At 40.8% G+C, this 18,070-nt stretch overlaps 1 protein-coding gene across 9 annotated transcripts in view; it reads right to left on the bottom strand.

The window, feature by feature from the left end:
- eef2k (eukaryotic elongation factor 2 kinase) overlaps positions 1-18,070 on the bottom strand; it is a 69,456-nt gene that overhangs the window by 48,948 nt on the left and 2,438 nt on the right. For 2 of the 9 annotated variants that reach the window (XM_048609323.1, XM_048609331.1), the window contains exons 2-5: positions 10,383-10,528; positions 7,977-8,187; positions 5,451-5,724; positions 3,741-3,788 (exon numbers count right to left, since the gene is read on the bottom strand). In XM_048609323.1, the coding sequence (XP_048465280.1) occupies positions 3,741-3,788; positions 5,451-5,669 (267 nt within the window). In that variant the 5' untranslated portion in view covers positions 5,670-5,724; positions 7,977-8,187; positions 10,383-10,528. Of the gene's footprint in view, positions 1-3,740; positions 3,789-5,450; positions 5,725-7,976; positions 8,188-8,568; positions 8,741-10,102; positions 10,119-10,382; positions 10,529-11,687; positions 11,804-18,070 lie in introns of those variants that run through there. The other 7 variants (XM_048609324.1, XM_048609325.1, XM_048609327.1 and 4 more) reach the window with 7 other exon arrangements.

Here is an 18,070-nt window from a genome sequence, read left to right as displayed (position 1 = left end):
ACTGCACCTCCCAGTCGCGAACCATTTCAACTCCCCCTCCCATTCCTCAGACGACATGTCCATCCTGGGCCTCCTGCAGTGCCACAACGATGCCACCCGAAGGGTGCAGGAACAGCAACTCATATTCCGCTTGGGAACCCTGCAGCCCAATGGTATCAATGTGGATTTCACAAGCTTCAAAATCTCCCCTCCCCCTACCGCAACCCAAACCCAGTCCAGCTCGTCCCCGCCTCCCTAACCTGTTCTTCCTCCCACCTATCCCCTCCTCCCACCTCAAGCCGCACCTCCATCTCCTACCGACTAACCTCATCCCACCCCCTTGACCTGTCCGTCCTCCCTGGACTGACCTATCCCCTCCCTAACTCCCCACCTACACTCACCTTTACTGGCCCCATCCCCGCCTCTTCGACCTGTTTGTTTCCTCTCCACCTATCCTCTCCTCTATCCATCTTCTATCCGCCTCCCACTCTCTCCCTATTTATTTCAGAACCCCCTTTCCCTCCCCCTTTTCTGATGAAGGGTCTAGGCCCGAAACGTCAGCCTTTCTGCTCCTATGATGCTGCTTGGCCTGCTGTGTTCATCCAGCCCTGCACCTTGTTGTCAAAGAATTGAAGCAGTTGAGGTGATGCCAAGAACAGAAAGACAAAGAACAGAGAGAGGTACAAACCCACATGTCAACTGCATCCAAGGTTGAATTGGGATACAAGAACTATGTTGAGCTAGTAAAGCTGCCAAACTTGGTCAAGTACTTTATAAATGTTTTGTTACTTTATAAAATGTTTCCCCAAGATAAAGTCCTATGTTATTTAAAGTACCAAAAGAAAAAAAAAATATTAAGTGAGTGCAAACTCTCAGAATTCAACTTTTAAATATATCAAAAACTTACCGATGGAGTTGATAGCTACAGAATGGAGCTTGGAGCAAGGAATGAAAACAATGGCTTCACTTTTCCCAGCATTTAAATAGAGGGGATTTCTGCTCTTCCATTAATATATGTCGAATAAGGAATCTGATACTTTAGCAGCAACGGAAGAATCAAGCAAACTGCAAGTGCAGTACAGCTGGTTGTTGTAAGAGCACATGTGAAGATTAACACTGTGATTTCACTCTGGTGCTTAGCTGCTTAATTTTCATGTGGTTTTGGTCACCTACAAGCTTGTACCATGTTGTACATCAGCAAACTGACACATCAAAGCAAATCCATATTAATTCCCATGCATTTTTAAATAACCTACTCATGGAATGTTGGCATCACTCAAAATGTCTGCATTCATTGTCTACATCCCAACTACTCGAGTGTGTGGTGACAAACTACTTTCTTGAACTCATGCACTCCCTCTGATGTAGAAGCTTCTACCTCGCTGTTAAAAGGAAATTCCAGGATTTTGACCAAGTGATGATAAAGAAATGGCAATATAATTCTCAGTCAGGATGGTGTAATTCTTGGCGAGGTACTTGGAGATAGGTCATGCTCCTATTTGCCTGCTGCCATTCTCCAAGATGGCAGAGGTCAAAGGTTTGGAAGAAGTTGCTAAAGGTTTTGTCCTATAATTCAGAGTACCACAGGCCTATTAGAGAAAGTAGTCCCACAACAAATCATAGAATCATAGAATACCTACAGTGTGGAAACAGGCCCTTCAGCCCAACAAGTCCACACCGACCCTTGGAGCATCCCACCCAGACCCATCCCCCTAAAACCCACCTAATCTACAGATCCCTGAACACTATGGGCAATTTAGCATGACCAATCCACCTACCTGCACATTTTTGGACTGTGGGAGGAAACCGGAGTACCCGGAGGAAATCCACGCAGACACGGGGAGAATGTGCAAACTCCACACAGACAGTCGCCCAAGGGTAGAATTGAACCCAGGTCCCTGGCGCTGTGAGGCAGCAGTGCTAACCACTGAGCCACCATGCTGCCCTAAAGAGTGATATTAATATAAACTGAAGGGTTGGATACAAGGATATATTTCTGCTTAGTGATTAGGTCAATAACAGTCTTAACGTCAACTGGACTGAATAGGTACGAAGTGTTCATAATCCCCAGGTGATCCATCAATTTACTCTTAAGGCCGAGTCATTCACTCACCCATATGGCTGAGCAATGTGCTGCCAAGACTTTTAGTTTTTAATGGGCCTAGCTGTTACAATAGAGATCCTCTGCATCTGACATGTTAAAGTAACAAACATGATTTTGCTGCTTATACTTTTGTCCAGATATTACAGAATACACTTTGCAATACAAACAGGGTGAATGCAGCACCATAGGAACCCAATAATAAAAAAGGACTGTTGCTAAATATAAATAGAGCACTGCATCCTCCAATTATCAGCTATAAAACATTTAGGTGTAGCTGAACTTCAGATAAACTCTTTTGATTCACTCTAAAATGCTTCAACAACATTACTGCAAATATTAAATAGAACTATAAATATGCCCATTGGACTACATTCAACAACCAGGAAAGCACGTTAACAGTGCTGCACCTTTACTGTTACTTCAGAGTTTTTAAAAAGACATTGAAAACAATGTTGTGCTGCCAATTCTGTTTTTACTGTACACACCAATTCAGAGATATCAAATTTCTTTTTTGCTCTTCTTCCCCCACCCCTCAGCATTTCTTAAATGCAGTGGCTCTCACTACAGTAAGATTCCTGGGCTTCAGTACACTGCTCACTCTTTATCCAGCTTACGCAGCAAATAACAGCCAAAGGTAAGATCATGTTGAGCTTTGATTCTGTTCTTTACTTGATGCTCATTTATTTCTGGGCAGCCAAGTGGACAGAAATGGACTCATAGGATAATGATCAAGAATAAGAACACTGAATTTAAAGACTGGGTCGGGGGCGAGGGCAGTGTTCTTTAAAAATACTAATTTCAATTTGAGGACAGCTAATAATATACTACTCCAGCAGTGTTAAGCCAAGTTACCTTGTTTTTAAACAGCAGATTAAAATTAAAGCCACTGCAGGTTTCTACCACATTCTGGAGTCATTGACACCATTTCAAATAAAGCCGTACAGCATATCCTTCACATTAACATTTACTTCATTGTAAAATCCCAATCCTATGACTTTTGATTGTATCTTACAGTGTGAGTGAAATCACAAATCCACTTAAGCTACTGTTTGCCTAGCACACCCAAAATGCATACAGTAAATGGCAACTTCAGACAGTATTTAACTGTTGCGAACAGTTGTTGTTACAACTAAGAGATAATTATTATTTAATTGACAAACTACATGAAATCAGGAACCGTTGACAGGTGATCCCAAGATTGGATTTTGAATCCTGAAGACAATGCTTTTTATTGAAGTAGCAACAGCTTGTATTTATATAGCAACATTTAAGATAGTGAAACCTTCTGACCGTGCATTAATTAAAATTTACACCAAGCAACATAAGGTGATGTTAGAACAGGTAACAAAACCTTAATTAGAGAGGATCACTTTAAAAGGCAACCTTGAAGAAAGAGAGAGAGAGGGGTAATGAAGTTCAAGTCTGCCGAAGGGAGGAAAGACTCTTGGGAGGTAAAGAGTTCTACTGTGTAGATTTTCAGGAAAAGAATGAGTTGTGGTTCAATCATGGCAAGAATGAAGAGAAGAATTAAACGAGTCATTAAAAGCAAACATTATGAGGGCATGCATGGAAACATTCAGCACAACATAAATAGATTTGGGGCAGAACAGGGTAACTGCAAAATACGCAGTGAAATGATTGCAGATATTGGACCTACCCGACCTCGGTCAGTTAATGAGCCAAACTTAGGAGGGGTCTGGTGATTCTGAAGAATATATGAAAGATCCATTTAGAAGTGCAAAAATTTACTTTTAAAAAAACAATTACAGGCAATTCTTATTTTGAAACAAATGCACTGCTCGTCAATGTAATCTTTGGCTTAATTACAATATCTCACATTGATTTTTATTATGAGGATGTTCCCATATATCTTTTGTTGAGCCAGCTAATATACTTATAAGGTTACTCTTGTTTACAAATGAAGCTGGACTAGAAAAGTTAACTAATTTGGATAAGTAATTTTTTTCTGAGTTCAAACTGATTGATCAGAAATGAAAAAACAAACAAATGTAAAAACAATAAAAAATGTTCTTGTAATTTTGAAACATTATTATAATTTAGGATTAAAATGGCAAACTTTTATATCTCCATTTTAAGATATGAAACCATAAATAATATTTGTTGTCAAGTTGGGAGATTTCTGTGCTGGTTCACATCTTTGATTGTTTAGAGACCTCAGTCATCCTCTAGATCAGATAACTGTAAGTCCTACATAATCCCCTAAACAACAATAAACTGACATAAACATAACAGATGTGTTTCTCAATAAAACTTCCCCGACACAGTAACATCAGGACATATAACAGAAGCCTATGCTGCAGAGACTGAACTGTCATCACTGCTTCAAATCTAGAGCATACAGTATTGGCAGACAGCAAAACAGTATTATTCGAGATAAAGCGACTGCCCAATGTACAGGATTATTTCAAGAAGACAGCATTATTTTAGCAGTATTAGAATAATCAGCCACAATAAAGCAATGTTTTGAAGGAAAAACAAATAAGCAATTGTTTCTTACAAATAATCACCTATTTCAGTCTGAAAAAATAAGATCAAGTACTATTTGACAACATGGATTATTCACTTTGCTTGCAATTTGAGAAAAACAAACCAAAACCAATATTTGCATTTTAAAACAGCAATAGGCTTTTCCCAATATTATGCTTCTTGAAGAAACAAAATATCTAAAATAGTTAAATTGACAGCAAACTTACCACTTATTTCTAGACAACACATATTCATTTGATCTCACCATCCTAAAATTCTTAAATCAATTAACAATTGATAAAGAGACACATGGATTAAAACCCCGTTGTGACAGAAGCAACAGAAGCATGTTGATGAAACCCCTTTGCTGGTAACAACAAAGGTACTCCATTCACCTCAAATATATTGAGATCCTTCTTTTAAAAAAGAGCAAAGGTATTTCATACAGATGCATCTCTTAATAATATCCTCCATGCAATTTCTTGCTAACGGTTGGGTATGACTAAATCTCTAAGGAGAATGCCATCATTTGAACAGAAAATTATTATAATTACTGCCAGGCTAACCTGTAAATATCCAAACCCCTGGCCATCAGGTTCATTAAAATGAAATATTCTCTGATATTTGCAATTTCAAGGAACGATAGTGACCATCTTATGTGATGGACAGAATAAAATTCGTGTTTATAAACAGCCATACTTTAACTTATGTAGCAAGTGTGTTTTAATATAAAAGCATTTGTAAATGCTCATACAAAGCTTTCATGATTGCAGTAAATGCTGTTTAATATCATAAACAATGTTTGCTATAACCATGCACGTCATGAAGTCATCAAGGGCAAAAGGAAAAAGGCAAAAGTGAGTAAATCAGCAGCTCATACCTTAACATTGAAAGCTGACTTTCCAGGGGAGCTGGGAGTTTCACAAAATTTATTCTTCATGAAATTACGATTGCAGATCTTACTCGATTTATTAAGGTCATCATAATCCGTAATGGAGCAAATAAGGTACTGTTCATCATCGTCATCACTATCCTCTCTTGAGTCTCTATTTCCATTGCCAACTCCTTCTATGTCAAAAATCAAATCATCCTCAGCCATGCTGAAAATGTTGATGTCCCAACCTTCAGAGTTTTATTTAGCAAAGCAGATTCACCTGTAAACAGTAAACAGATTGTCTCATCATCTGTATGCAATAATTGATTGATTATTGATTTTGCTCAATTCCTGGGAGTTTATTTTGTTTTATTTTAAAAAACAAAAACCATAAAAGGGATTTTTTTAAAGGGAGTGCTTCTTTTAAAAAATAAATGTTTACATTATCTACAGTTAGTGTTAATTTTCAATTCTGGCTCTGTTGCAGGAAGTCACAAAATATTTACATTTGCTCTTTTACCAACTACACAAGCATATTAAATTGATATCAGATCCGTCTGTTGATGTAACAAACTCTTCTTCTGCTTATTCCATTATCTTACCTCCCCTTTCATGCGGTTCTTTATCACAAGTTCCTGCCAGCAGGGCAGGGCAATTCAGATTGTTGAATAGAGGAAAAGTGTCAACTGAAACCAGTGATGTTCGGTGACAGCTGGCACAAGCAGCAACTATGTGACTATGAAAGTAAAGACATCGAACTAAAAATCAATAAAGTATGTGTCCAAAATAGAGAGCACACACTCATTTTCTGAAGCTTCTCATTACAGAATGCAGCGGTCAGCTGCTATAAGGCCAACTAAAGATGTTATTTGAAGCCACCTCCTCAATTCTGATACTGAAATGTTCCTGCTAGTGCTGGTAATGATCAGACAGTAACATTATCGAGCACACTTCGACTAAATTAAGCAGCAACAAGCAGTGCATCTGCGACTGAGTATATATACACACACACACACACACAAACACACTTATATTTAAGGCAGCTGTTCACAAATGCTGCAAACTAAGTGGTATACAAAGCTTTTCGGCAATATCTCAATAGCATGGTAATTAAAACATTTGTTGCTGTACAATGTAACTCACAGAACATCAGGCTCTATGCAAAAGGCACTCATTGTCAAAAGTATTTTCAAATCTGCACATGGAAACGTAATTTCATTCTTGTGCTACATGATTTTATCATTCACCGACCTGGACAGACTTAGTAACAATCAGGTCAGAAGTCACACGACACCAGGTTATAGTCTAGGTTTATTTGAAATCAAAAGCTCTCGGAGGCTGCACCTCTGTCAGGTGAAATGCAGAGAGGCACTTAGGCACAGGATACATAGCACAGAGATCAAAAGATCATATGAATGGTGTGAGTGGAGTGTCAACAGGTTGAATAATAAGTCTGTGCAGGTGATCAAAAGTATCAGATGGTGTGAGTAAACTGTCAGCAGCTAATTATAAAGTGAAGGACATGACCTATAATCCATTTATTTGAGGCAGAGAGAGAATTACAAAAAAATAAAAATGAGGCAGTCCTGGAGACAAACCAAATGGCTGGAATAACATGAAGAGTCTCATACCAAGGGTCTAACCAAAGTAACAAGTAATCCAAAACTGTACAAACTAACTAAGGTAGCAAGATCATAACACTCACATAAATTCTTTAGAACTCAGTCACTGCCATACTGTTAACCTCACTTCAACTGTATTATTAAAATTCAAGCACCCCACTTAATCTTCTCACATTATTTTAAAGTTTCTCAGTAAGATATTCAGCAGCTCCTTTCTCAGCGAAATTAACCAGTAACCACACTGCTCTGATGGGAGTGCACGACACATGACTTTCCCTGTGCGTTGGTGCGAGATCTCGTTGCCGCCCACATCCAGACTTGCCAGTTTTGTATTTAGATCTTCTAGTTTTATGCTAGCAATTCCGATGAGATAACCTGTTTACATCGACTCCAATCCCCATCCCTCACGATAAATTTGGATGTCGTCAACATCTTTTCTCCACAAAACATATTTCTGCATAACTACTAATGAAAAGTATCTGTATGATTAATTTTAAAAATACAAGTGGCAATGCTGTTCCTGATTTTAAAGCAGTTACACTGGTGCAGTCTTCAAGCGCCAAGCCAAATATTTCACTACTTCCGATTTTCAAATTAAATGTCCCTTGCTACAATGATACGATTGTCCACTGCAAATAAACAGCTAAGGTCATTTTATTTGCACGACTCGTTCCCTTGCACTGTATACTACTGAAATGATACCCGAAGTTGTTCACGCGTTGTACTCTAAACAAGCAACTCCCGAAGACAATTGAGAAACATTCTGCAAATAATAAATTAATACAAAAGCAAATGACAACGTGGCAAGAGATTGGATAGTGACAGCCGCCTACTGGAAGACTTGGAATCTGAGATCCAACATATGGTAGCAAAAACAAGAGGTTGAGCAGTTTTATGAGATCCCACGTACCTTGTTGTTCAGGAAGGTCTACTTGCAGGCTGACTCCGTGAGGGGTACATGCGTGGAAGAGACGTCTCCAGATGTCGCCTCCCCTCTCACTAGGTTACTGACCCGCCCAGTACGAGTTCGGCGTGTACATGTGCGCTCCACAGCGCACTTACTTCACCGCACGTACACACAGCCTACCATAGCACATACCGTTCCCGAAGCCAGCTTGTGCCTGACAGAGGACAGACAGAACGGGTAAAAATAGGCGAGTTGTTGATCTGCATGAACAACCTGTGCAAGAAGGTCCTGAAATGCTTACTACCTCAAGACACAAACGCTGTCCATGCAGCAACTGATTAATGAAACTTGCCGGATTTTTTTTTAACTTCGCATGTTTTTCCGCATTTTCACAGAATTTTAAATTGCACTGTGCTTGCAGATCAAATCATAACTGAAACTCAACAAAAACCTGACCTAAACACATTCCAGTGAAACCAAGTCTTCCTCCCATTATATTACAATTTTAAGTGAATTACCGCACTTCTTTTATTTTAAAATGCAAACATTTAAACTCAGTGTTAGAAATAAATAAATTTAGGATTTAAACTCAGACCTGACTGCTCTCTCAGGTATGCGTCACAAATCCGTTCCATTGCATTACTTCCAAGGGCCGGGAGAATTTCAAACTTCTGCCCGATCTATCTGTCAAACATTCAGCGTCGCCAGAACAGATAATCCTGGTATGAGAAAACACGGTGTAGAGCTGGATGAACACAGCAGGCCAAGCAGGAGCAGGAAAGCTGACGTTTCTGGTCTAGACCCGCCTGCTGTGCTCATCCAGCTCTACACCTTGTCATCTCAGTTTCTCCAGCATCTGCAGTTCCTACTATCTCTAATCCTGGTATGAGTACGTTTTTATTCTTTGGGATCTTGCTGTGTAAAAATAGACTGCCCGTTTTCCTACACACCGACTACAATTCAGAAATGCTTAATTAGCTGTAAAGTGCTTTGGGGATTTCGGAGGTGCCTGAAAACCACTATATAAATACAAGTCTTTTAATTTTTTTTTTAACTACTTGTCTGTGCACTAAAATTTTCCCATACAGGATTGTGGTAGTACATCACACAAATATCAAGCAGTGTGGCTTTTATGAAGAAGTACATTTCTGAATGCAAGTCTCGAAAAACTTCTTATCTTTCCTATAGACCCCACTATTACTGGTGAATATGCCTTTATCCATTCATCCTGTTTCTCAAATCCCTCTATGGCCACATCCTTCCTTACCTCTGTTGGCTCCATCAATCTTTGCAATCTCTGTATTGTTCCAGTTGTAATGTCTTCACTATCCTACCATTGGCAGATGCACCATCCTAACGTCTGGAATTCCCTCCTTAAACATCTCCACATCTGTCTGCCTTTGTGACTCTCCTGAACATATCTCTTTGACAAATCTGTCCTAATATCTGTTTATGTGGTTTGCTATCATGAAGTGCAGTGGGATATTTAACTACATTAAAGGCACAATATAAATGCAAATTGTTATCGTTTGTGTGCATCACCTCTTCCCTTAAAAAAAATCAGCAAATCCCATTCCCTCACTGCTATTCTGAATTATACAAAGGGAAAAAAATTGACAGAGTAAATCATTCCACGTTCAAAGCCAAATATCCCTGCTTTAGATAATTTCTATGACTTTAACTCTTCACCCAAGTAATAAATTTGCAGTTTGGAAATGTCTATTTATTTAGCTGCACTCACTGTTCTTAATGATCTAGGCACAAGGGTGAAAGCCACAGGATGAGACAAGCAGTTCAAATGTCACAGCTGCACATAATGCTCAGATAATATAAAAGCCAGAATCTGAACCTTTTTGAAGTATATATGTTAAACATTAATGTGCTTAAAAGTGTAATAATTGTTGTTAAACTGCCACTCCAAAAAAACAAAAAGAAAGACTTTAAGGTAGCTTGCTTTGTGAATTAAATTAAAAGCATCAACTAAAAGACCAATAGCATATGTAACTCGGAAATGTAAGATTTCCCATATTTCTATTGTGCCAGTTTCAAACTGTGCCACAGCCAAATTCAACAAATTGATTTAAAAACAGAAAATATGAAGTACACATCAGAAATAATGCTATGCTAACCTGATTCCACGATTCTGAGGTTAAGAGAGAAACAGTTAACATTTCAGCTCAGTACATTCATCAGACTTGAAACATTAACAGGCTGCCCTGCTGAGACCGTTCAGTATTTTCAATTTTCATTTCAGATTTCCAACACCTGCAGTAATTTAATTTGTTAACAAATTTATTTATATAAATACATCACAGAAACAGGCCATTTTGCCCAACTGATCGATCCCATTTTTATTATCCACACAAGTCAGTTCCCTAATTATCTAAACAAAAGCACGGCAACACTTACAACAGCAGTGACTCCACAGGTCTCAGAAAGTCTTCAACAAGCAGCTCACAATGATCAGAAGTTGACACGTAAATTGGGAAGATGAAGCAACTCTGAGAATAAAATCAGAAATCCACATTCTGTGTTCCTTCTGTGTAAGCAGGCTACTGAAAGATAAAAGTACAAAAGCCAGTCACGTTTTTTTGCATTCATGGGATGAGGGTGTCACTGGCTAGGCAGCAATTATTGCCCATCCCCAATTGCCCAGAGGGCAGTTAAGAGTCAACCACATTGCTGTGGGTCTGGAGTCACATGTAGGTCAGACCAGGTAAGAATGGCAGTTCCCTTCCCTACAGGACATTAGTGAACCAGACGGATTTTTTTTCCCAACAATCAACATTAGATTCACAGTCATCATTAGACTCTTAATTCCAGATATTTATTGAATTCAAATTTCACCATCTGCCATTATCTGGGTCTCTACATAATAGCTCATATTCACTAGCTAAAATGTCACCGACTTGAAATGTTAACTCTGTTTCCATCCACAGATGTTGCCTTATGTGCTGAGTATTTCCAGCCTTTTTTTTACTTCTCTAGATGGAGATTTGCTTCAACTATCCTTAGTGTCAGTAACGAAAATTGGAAAACACCTTCAATACTCAAAACATGAACATCACTTCCAGAATATTGAGAACAGTTTTAGTGCCCTTAACTAAGAAAAGTTGTACTGGAGTTGGAGGCAGGTCAGAGAAGACTATTTGATCCTGGATATGGAGGAATGTTCTTTAAGGAGAGCTTGAGTGGGTTTTCATGTACTCATTGGAATTTAGAAGTTCGAGAGGCGACCTTATTGAAACATATAGAAATTATCAATATAAAAAATGTGTTGGGTGTTTTGAAAAGCATTAAGGTAGATAAGTCCCCAGGACCTGAGGAGATCCTCGCAGAATACTGATGGAGGTCAGGGAGGAAATTGTTGAGGCCTTATATGAAATCTCTGCATCCTCTTTAGTCACAGAAGAAGTCCCAGAGGACTGGAGAATAGCCAATGCTTTTCCTTTAAGTAGGACACCATGGATAATGTGAGAAGTTTCAGGCTGGTGAGTCTTACATCAGTGGCAGAGAAATTATTGGAGGAGATTTTTAGAGACAGGATTCAATCACATTTAGAAAAATATGCACTTATTAGCAACAGGCATGGCTTTGTGCAGGGGAGGTCGTATCTCACAAACTTGACTGAGTTTTTTGAGCAGCAGAGGGAGAGGCGACAGCGAGGACCAGGGGGCTGCTGGGAAGGTAAGTTTTCCCTCCTAAAGGGCTTACCTCGAGCATCAGCGGCCTTCATTTATCAGCAGCAGAGGGAGAGGCGACAGCGAGGACCAGGGGGCTGCCGGGAATATATTTGGGCTGATCCCATTGTGAACGGCAGTGACCACATCTGCAGCAAGTGTTGGTTGCTGGAAGAACTCCGGCTCAGAGTTGAAGATCTGGAATCTGAGCTTCAAACACTGCGGCACATCCGGGAGAGTTACCTGGACACTTTGTTTCAGGAGGCAGTCACACCTGGTAGATTAAGTAATTCAAATTCAATTAGTGATCAGAGACAACAGGGTGTGACTGCAAGTGAGGCAGGTAGGGGGATCCTGAGTTCAGGAGTGGAGGAGCCTCAGCTTTTGACCTTATCCAACAGGTACGAGATATTTGCTCCCTGTGTGGATGAGGAAAAGGGCTGCGGGCAGGATGAGCCAGCTCACCACGGCACCACAGTGCAGAAGGCCATTCAAGAGGGGGGAGCAAAAAGACAAGTGGTAGTTATAGGGGATTCTATAGTTAGGGGAATAGATAGTATCCTTTGCAATCTGGATCGGGAGTCCCACATGGTGTGTTGCCTGCCCGGTGCCAGGGTGCAGGACATCTCTGACCGGCTTGAAAGGATATTAGAGCGGGAGGGGGAGGATCCAGTTGTTGTGGTCCACGTTGGGACTAACAACATAGGCAAGGCTAGGATGGAGGACCTGTTTGGGGATTATCAAGCACTAGGAACGAAATTAAGGAACAGGTCCTCGAGGGTCACAATCTCCGGATTACTGCCCGAGCCACGTGCAAATTGGTTTAGGGATAAAAAAATTAGGGAAATAAACACGTGGCTAAGGGACTGGTGTGGAAAAGAGGGGTTCCATTTCATGGGGCATTGGCATCAGTTTTGGAACCGGAGGGATCTGTACCAATGGGACGGTCTCCACCTGAACCGATCTGGAACCAGTGTTCTAGCGAAAAGGATAAATAGGGTGGTCACTAGGACTTTAAACTAGTGAGGTGGGGGGAAGGGGAAGGGAAAAGGAAAACGGAAAACGACAGGGAGTATGATGGTAAATAAAAAAGTAAGCAGCAGGTTAGCATGTGTGCAGGAGGGTTTAAGTTCAAGGCAGACTATGAAAGAAGCAAAAAGGAAGGATAACTCAGGAGATATTGTTAGAGATGTTGGAAATCACGAGGGTAAGAAAGCTAGGATAAAGGCACTTTACCTGAATGCTCGTAGCATTCGTAACAAGGTTGATGAGTTAACGGCACAAATCATCGCGAATGAATATGATTTGGTAGCCATTACAGAGACATGGTTACAGGATGGTCACGACTGGGAGTTAAATATCCAAGGGTACCAGACTATTTGGAAGGACAGACAGGAAGTTAAGGGAGGTGGTGTAGCTCTGATATTCAAGGACGACATCAGGGCGGTGCTGAGAGATGATATAGGTTCTATGAAGAATGAGGTTGAATCCATTTGGGTGGAAATTAGAAATTCTAAGAGGAAAAAGTCACTGATAGGTGTAGTCTACAGGCCACCAAATAATAACATCACATTGGGGCGGGCAATAAACAAAGAAATAACTAATGCCTGTAAAAATGGTACAGCAATTATCATGGGGGATTTTAATCTACATGTAGATTGGTCGAACTAGCTCAGTCAGGGTAGCCTTGAGGAGGAGTTCGTTGAGTGTATCCGTGATAGTTTTCTTGAACAGTATGTAATGGACCTGACGAGGGAGCAAGCTATCCTAGATCTGGTCCTGTGTAATGAGACAGGAATAATTAATGACCTCATAGTTAGGGATCCTCTTGGAAGGAGTGATCACAGTATGGTTGAATTTAGAATACAGACGGAGAGTGTGAAGATAAAATCCAATACCAGGGTCCTGTGCTTGGACAAGGGGAACTACAATAGAATGATGGAGGACTTGGCTAAAGTAGACTGGAAACAAAGATTTTATGGTAGGCCAGTTGACGAGCAGTGGAGGACTTTCAAAGCAATTTTTCAAAGTGCTCAGCAAACGTATATTCCAGTGAAAAGGAAGGACTGTAAGAAAAGGGGTAATCTGCCATGGGTGTCTAAAGAAATAAGGGAGGCTATCAAATTGAAAGAGAAGGCATACAAAGTGGCCAAAAACAGCATGAAACTAGAAGATTGGGAAAACTTTAAAGTTCAACAGAAAGCCACAAAAAGAGCTATAAAGAAAAGTAAGATAGAACATGAGAAAAAACTAGCACAGAATATAAAGACAGATAGCAAAAGTTTCTACAAATATATAAAACGAAAAAGAGGGGCTAAAGTAAACGTTGGCCCTTTAGAGGATGAGAAGGGGAATTTAGTTATGGGATATAATGAAATGGCCGAGGCATTGAACAGGTATTTTGTATTGGTCTTCACAGTGGAGGACACTAATAACATGCCAGTAATTGACAAAGAGACGAAGGTAGGTGAGGACCTGGAAACAATCACTATTATGGAAGAGGTAGTGTTGGGCAAGCTAATGGAGCTAAGGATTGGTAAGTCTCCTGGCCCTGATGGAATGCATCCCAGGGTACTGAAAGAGATGGCGGGAGAAATAGCAGGTGCACTGGCGGTAATTTTCCAAAATTCGCTGGACTCTGGGGCAGTCCCAGCAGATTGGAAAACAGCAAATGTGACGCCACTGTTTAAAAAGGGAAGTAGACAAAAGATGGGGAATTATAGACCGGTTAGCTTAACCTCTGTAGTGGGGAAGATGCTTGAGTCTATTATCAAGGAAGAAATAGCAAGGCATCTTGATAGAAATTGTCCTGTTGGGCAGACGCAGCATGGGTTCATGAAGGGCAGGTCATGCTTGACAAATCTTTTGGAATTCTATGAAGACATTACGAGCAAGGTGGACAATGGGGACCCAGTGGATGTGGTGTACCTAGATTTCCAAAAGGCCTTCGACAAGGTGCCGCACAAGAGGCTACTGCATAAGATAAGGATGCATGGCGTTAAGGGTAAAGTATTAGCATGGATAGAGGATTGGTTGACTAACAGGAAGCAAAGAGTGGGGATAAATGAGTGCTATTCTAGCTGGCAGTCAGTGACTAGTGGTGTGCCTCAGGGATCGGTGTTGGGACCGCAATTATTTACAAATTATATAGATGATTTGGAGTTGGGGACCACGTGTAGGGTGTCAAAGTTTGTAGATGACACTAAGATGAGTGGCAAAGCAAAGTGTGCAGACGACTGTGAAACTTTGCAGAGGAACATAGATACATTGAGTGAGTGGGCAAAGGTCTGGCAGATGGAATACAATGTAAATACATGTGAAGTCATACATTTTGGTAGGAATAATAGTAAAAAGGATTATTACTTGAATGGTAAAAAGTTGCAGCATGCTGCTATGCAGAGGGACCTGGGTGTCCTTGTGCATGAATCACAGAAGGTAGGTCTGCAGATACAACAAGTAATTAGGAAGGCAAATGGAATTTTGTCCTTCATTGCTAAAGGGATTGAGATTAAAAGCAGAGAGGGTTATGTTGCAGCTGTACAAGGTGCTGGTGAGGCCACACCTGGAGTACTGTGTGCAGTTTTGGTCTCCTTACTTGAGAAAGGATGTACTGGCACTGGAGGGGGTGCAAAGGAGGTTCACTAGGTTGATTCTGGAGTTGAGGGGGTTGGCTTATGAGGAGAGACTGAGTAGATTGGGATTATATTCATTGGAATTCAGAAAATTAAGGGGGGGATCTTATAGAAACATATAAAATTATGAAGGGAACAGATAAGATAGAAGTAGAGAGGATGTTTCCACTGGCAGGTGAAGTTAGGACAAGAGGGCATAGCCTCAAGATTATAGGGAGCAGATTTAGGACTGAATTGAGAAGGAACTTCTTCACCCAGAGGGTTGTTAATCTATGGAATTCCTTGCCCAGTGAAGTAGTTGACGTTACTTCAATAAACGTTTTTAAAGATAAGGTAGATTTTTTTTGAACAATAAAGGAATTAAGGGATACGGTGAGAACACGGGTAAGTGGATCTGAGTCCACGAAAAGATCAGCCATGATCTTATTGAATGGCAGAGCAGGCTCGAAGGGCCGGACGGCCTACTCCTGCTCCTAGTTCTTATGTGACAAAGATGATTCATGAGGGCTAGGATGGTTGTCTACATGGACTTTAGAAAGGCCTTTGACATGATCTCTCATGGCAGACTGATATAGATGGTGAAGTCACATGGGATCCATGGTGAGCTAGTAAGACGGATACAGGACTGGCTTGGTCATAGAAGACAAAAAGTAGCAGTGGGAGGGTGTTTTTCTGGCTGGAGATCTGTGACGAGTGGTGTAAGGCAGGGATCACTGCTGGGACCCCTGTTGTTTTCAGTAAATAAATTATTTGGAAGAGAATGTAGGTGGTCTGATTAGTAAGTTTGCGGACAACGTAAAGATTGAGGGAGCTGCAAATAGTGAGGAGGATTGTCAGAAGATACAGCAGGATAGGCTGGAGAGTTGAGCGGAGAAATGGCAGATGGAATCCTGACAAATATGAGGTGATGTATTTTGGAAGGTCTAATGCTGAAGGGAATTATACAGGAAATAGCAGAACCCTTAGAAATATTAACATACTGACCAATCTAAACGTACAGGTCCATAGTTCCCTGAAAGTAACAACACAAGTGGATAAGGTGGTCAAGAAGGCGTATGGCATTCTTGGTCAGGGTATGTACTATAAAAATTGGCAAGTCATGTTGCAGCTGCATTGAACTTTAGTTAGGCCACATTTGAAATACTGTTTACCGTTCTGGTTACCACACTGCTAGAAGGATGCAGAGGCTTTGGAGAGGGTACAGAAAATGTTTACCAGGATGTTGCCTGGTTTGGAGGGTATTAGCTATGAGGAGAGATCGGACAAACTCAGTTTGTTTTCATTTGAACGTCAGAGGCTGAGAGACAACCTGATAGAAGTTTACAAAATTATGAGAGGCATGGATAGAATGGATAGTCAAAGTCCTTTTCCCTGGGTAGAAATGTCAATTACTTGGGGTCATAGGTTTAAGGTAAAAGTGGGCAAGTTTAAAGGAGATGAGAGAGGCCAATTTTGTTTTACACAGAAGGTGATTAAGTGCCTGGATTGTGCTGCCAGGGACGGGTGACAGAAGCAGATACAAAAGCAACTTTTAAGAGGCACCTTGACAAATACATGAATAGACAGGGAATGGAGGGACACAGACTGCACAGAGACAAAAGGTTATAAGTTTCGAAAGGTGTCATATGTCGGTGCAGGCTTGGTGGGCCTGTTCCTGCGCTATACTCTTCTTTGTTTTTATAGGATTCGTAAGGTAAAATAAAACAAAGAATTGCTAATGCTGGAAACCTGAAACAAAAAAACAGGAACAAAGAACAAAGAAAATTACAGCACAGAAACAGGCTCTTCAGCCCTCCAAGCCTGCGCCGATCCAGATCCTCTATCTAAACCTGTCCCTATTTTCCAAGGACCTGTATCCCTCTGCTCCCTGCCCATTCATGTATCTGTCTAGATACATCTTAAATGACGCTATCGTGCCCACCTCTACCACCTCCGCTGGCAACGCGTTCCAGGCACCCATCACCCTCTGTGTAAAGAACTTTCCACGCATATCTCCCTTAAACTTTTCCCCTCTCACCTTGAAATTGTGACCCCGAGTAATTGAGTCCCTCACTTTGGGAAAAAGCTTCTTGCTATCCACCCTGTCTATACCTCTCATGATTTTGTAGACCTCAATCAGGTCCCCCCTCAACCTCAGTCTTTCTAATGTAAATAATCCTAATCTATTCAACCTCTCTTCATAGCTCGCGTCCTTCATACCAGGCAACATCCTGGTGAACCTCCTCTGCACCCTCTCCAAAGCATCCACATCTTTTTGGTAATGTGGCAACCAGAACTGTACGCAGTATTCCAAATCTGGTCAAACCAAAGTTCTATACAACTGTAACATGACCTGCCAACTCTTGTACTCAATACCCCGTCCGATGAATGAAAGCATGCCGTATGCCTTCTTGACCACTCTATCGACCTGCGTTGTCACCTTCAGGGTACAATGGATCTGAACACCCAGATCTTTTTGTGCATCAATTTTCCCCAGGGCTTTTCCATTTACCATATAGTTCGCTCTTGAATTGGATCTTCCAAAATGCATCACCTCACATTTGCCTGGATTGAACTCCATCTGCCATTTCTCCACCCAACTCTCCAATCTATCTATATTCTGCTGCATTCTCCGACAGTCCCCTTCACTGTCTGCTACTCTACCAATCTTAGTGTCATCTGCAAACTTGCTAATCAGATCATCTATACCTTCCTCCAGATCATTTATGTATTGTTGGAAAAATTCTGCAGGTCTGGTAGCAATCAGTAGAGAGAATAGTAGAGTTGACATTTACAGCCCAGTGAC

The sequence above is a fragment of the Rhincodon typus genome, chromosome 21 (genome assembly GCF_021869965.1).
Source record: "Rhincodon typus isolate 14 chromosome 21, sRhiTyp1.1, whole genome shotgun sequence".
Classification (NCBI taxonomy): domain Eukaryota; kingdom Metazoa; phylum Chordata; class Chondrichthyes; order Orectolobiformes; family Rhincodontidae; genus Rhincodon; species Rhincodon typus.
Note: the sequence above shows the minus strand (reverse complement) of the source record. Positions and strands in the feature narration are given on the sequence as shown.